The sequence below is a fragment of the Argentina silus genome (assembly GCF_951799395.1).
Source record: "Argentina silus genome assembly, chromosome: 10".
Taxonomy (NCBI): Eukaryota; Metazoa; Chordata; class Actinopteri; order Argentiniformes; family Argentinidae; genus Argentina; species Argentina silus.
Genome location: NC_139664.1, coordinates 8,971,840 through 8,973,020, shown reverse-complemented (window position 1 = coordinate 8,973,020; position 1,181 = coordinate 8,971,840). Strand labels below are relative to the sequence as shown.

The window sequence follows — 1,181 nt, the reverse complement described above, 5'->3', positions numbered from 1 at the left end:
TTATTGATATTTTCGTTTAATCTGTATTTTATTGCAATTAAATCTCGTGATTATTTTTTGATTGGCTAATCATCATTTACATAATTGTTTTTTTACGAGAGGCGCTCAAGCCATTGTGTCACCATGTATGATGGGGGAAGCCTTAGGAGAACCAATATAACATACAGATTTGATTTTGTTCAAATTATTCACAAATATATAGTATATCATATGTAGTTGCTGGTTTTGCTTATGTTGTATATGTTCTATATGTTAGAGAAATTATTGAAAATATGACAATTTCCATATCTTTTTTTTTTTCCTTTCTCTCTCCAACCTTCTCTCCTCCAGCTTCCAACCCCTTCCACCTCCTCTTCAAGGGGTACCTGCTCTGCTCTCACCCCGCAGTCGTCACCCCAAACCCCGCCACACTCAGATTGCTCTCTCCGCTCTGTCCCGATGAAGGAAGCCGACGCGATCAAGCTGTTCGTAGGGCAGATTCCTCGGAATCTGGAGGAGAAAGATCTGAAACCGATTTTTGAGCAGTTTGGGAAGATCTACGAGTTAACTGTGATAAAGGACAAATACACCGGCATGCACAAAGGTAGGCGAAATCCTAGTAGGCACATATCAATGACGCCTATGATCGTTTGACGTTTAGGCTTTAGAGCTATTTATTTGGGTTGTAATAAAGTATAGGATGAAGCTGTCATATATGCTTAGGCCTATCCAACTTGGTTCTACAGTTAGGGGAGGCTGTAAGCTGATCCTAGATCTGTGGATCACAGCATCTACTTCCCTCAGTGTCAGATGTCACCATGGAAACTGTCACACTAGTTTTCATCACCCCCTCCTGTTCAGATTGAAGCTGGGAGAAAAACACATCCAGTGCCTACTGAGGCAGAGAGAGAGGAAGACAGAGATAGAGAGCTACAGACAGACTGGAAACATTTACACAGAAAAAACACATGCATTTAGCAATATAGGCTACTGTAGACCTTCTCTCAGTCTTTCACTCCTGTTCTCTCTCTCCCTCCTTTCGCTCTAATCCTTTGATGTGTGTGTTTGTGTGTGTGTGTGTGTGTGTGTGTTTAGGCACAGTTGTGAGCCAAGTTGGTTTTTGGGTTGTTGTTTTCCTGATCGTTCCAGTTATCTCTCTGTCCCAGCTCCAGCTCTCTGGCTGTCAGTCTGCCTGCCCCTCT

The 1,181-nt window shown here is 42.5% G+C and overlaps 1 protein-coding gene across 3 annotated transcripts in view; it reads left to right on the top strand.

The window, feature by feature from the left end:
* Nucleotides 1–438: 438 nt before the first annotated feature.
* The window catches only part of LOC310811050 (CUGBP Elav-like family member 3), a gene marked incomplete at both ends in the record, with an annotated part of 20,553 nt that continues 19,810 nt past the window's right edge, over nucleotides 439–1,181 (top strand). For all 3 annotated transcript variants that reach the window (XM_083679033.1, XM_083679034.1, XM_083679032.1), the window contains one exon: nucleotides 439–583. In XM_083679033.1, coding sequence (XP_083535159.1) covers nucleotides 439–583 — 145 coding nt within the window. The remainder of the gene's footprint in view (nucleotides 584–1,181) is intronic.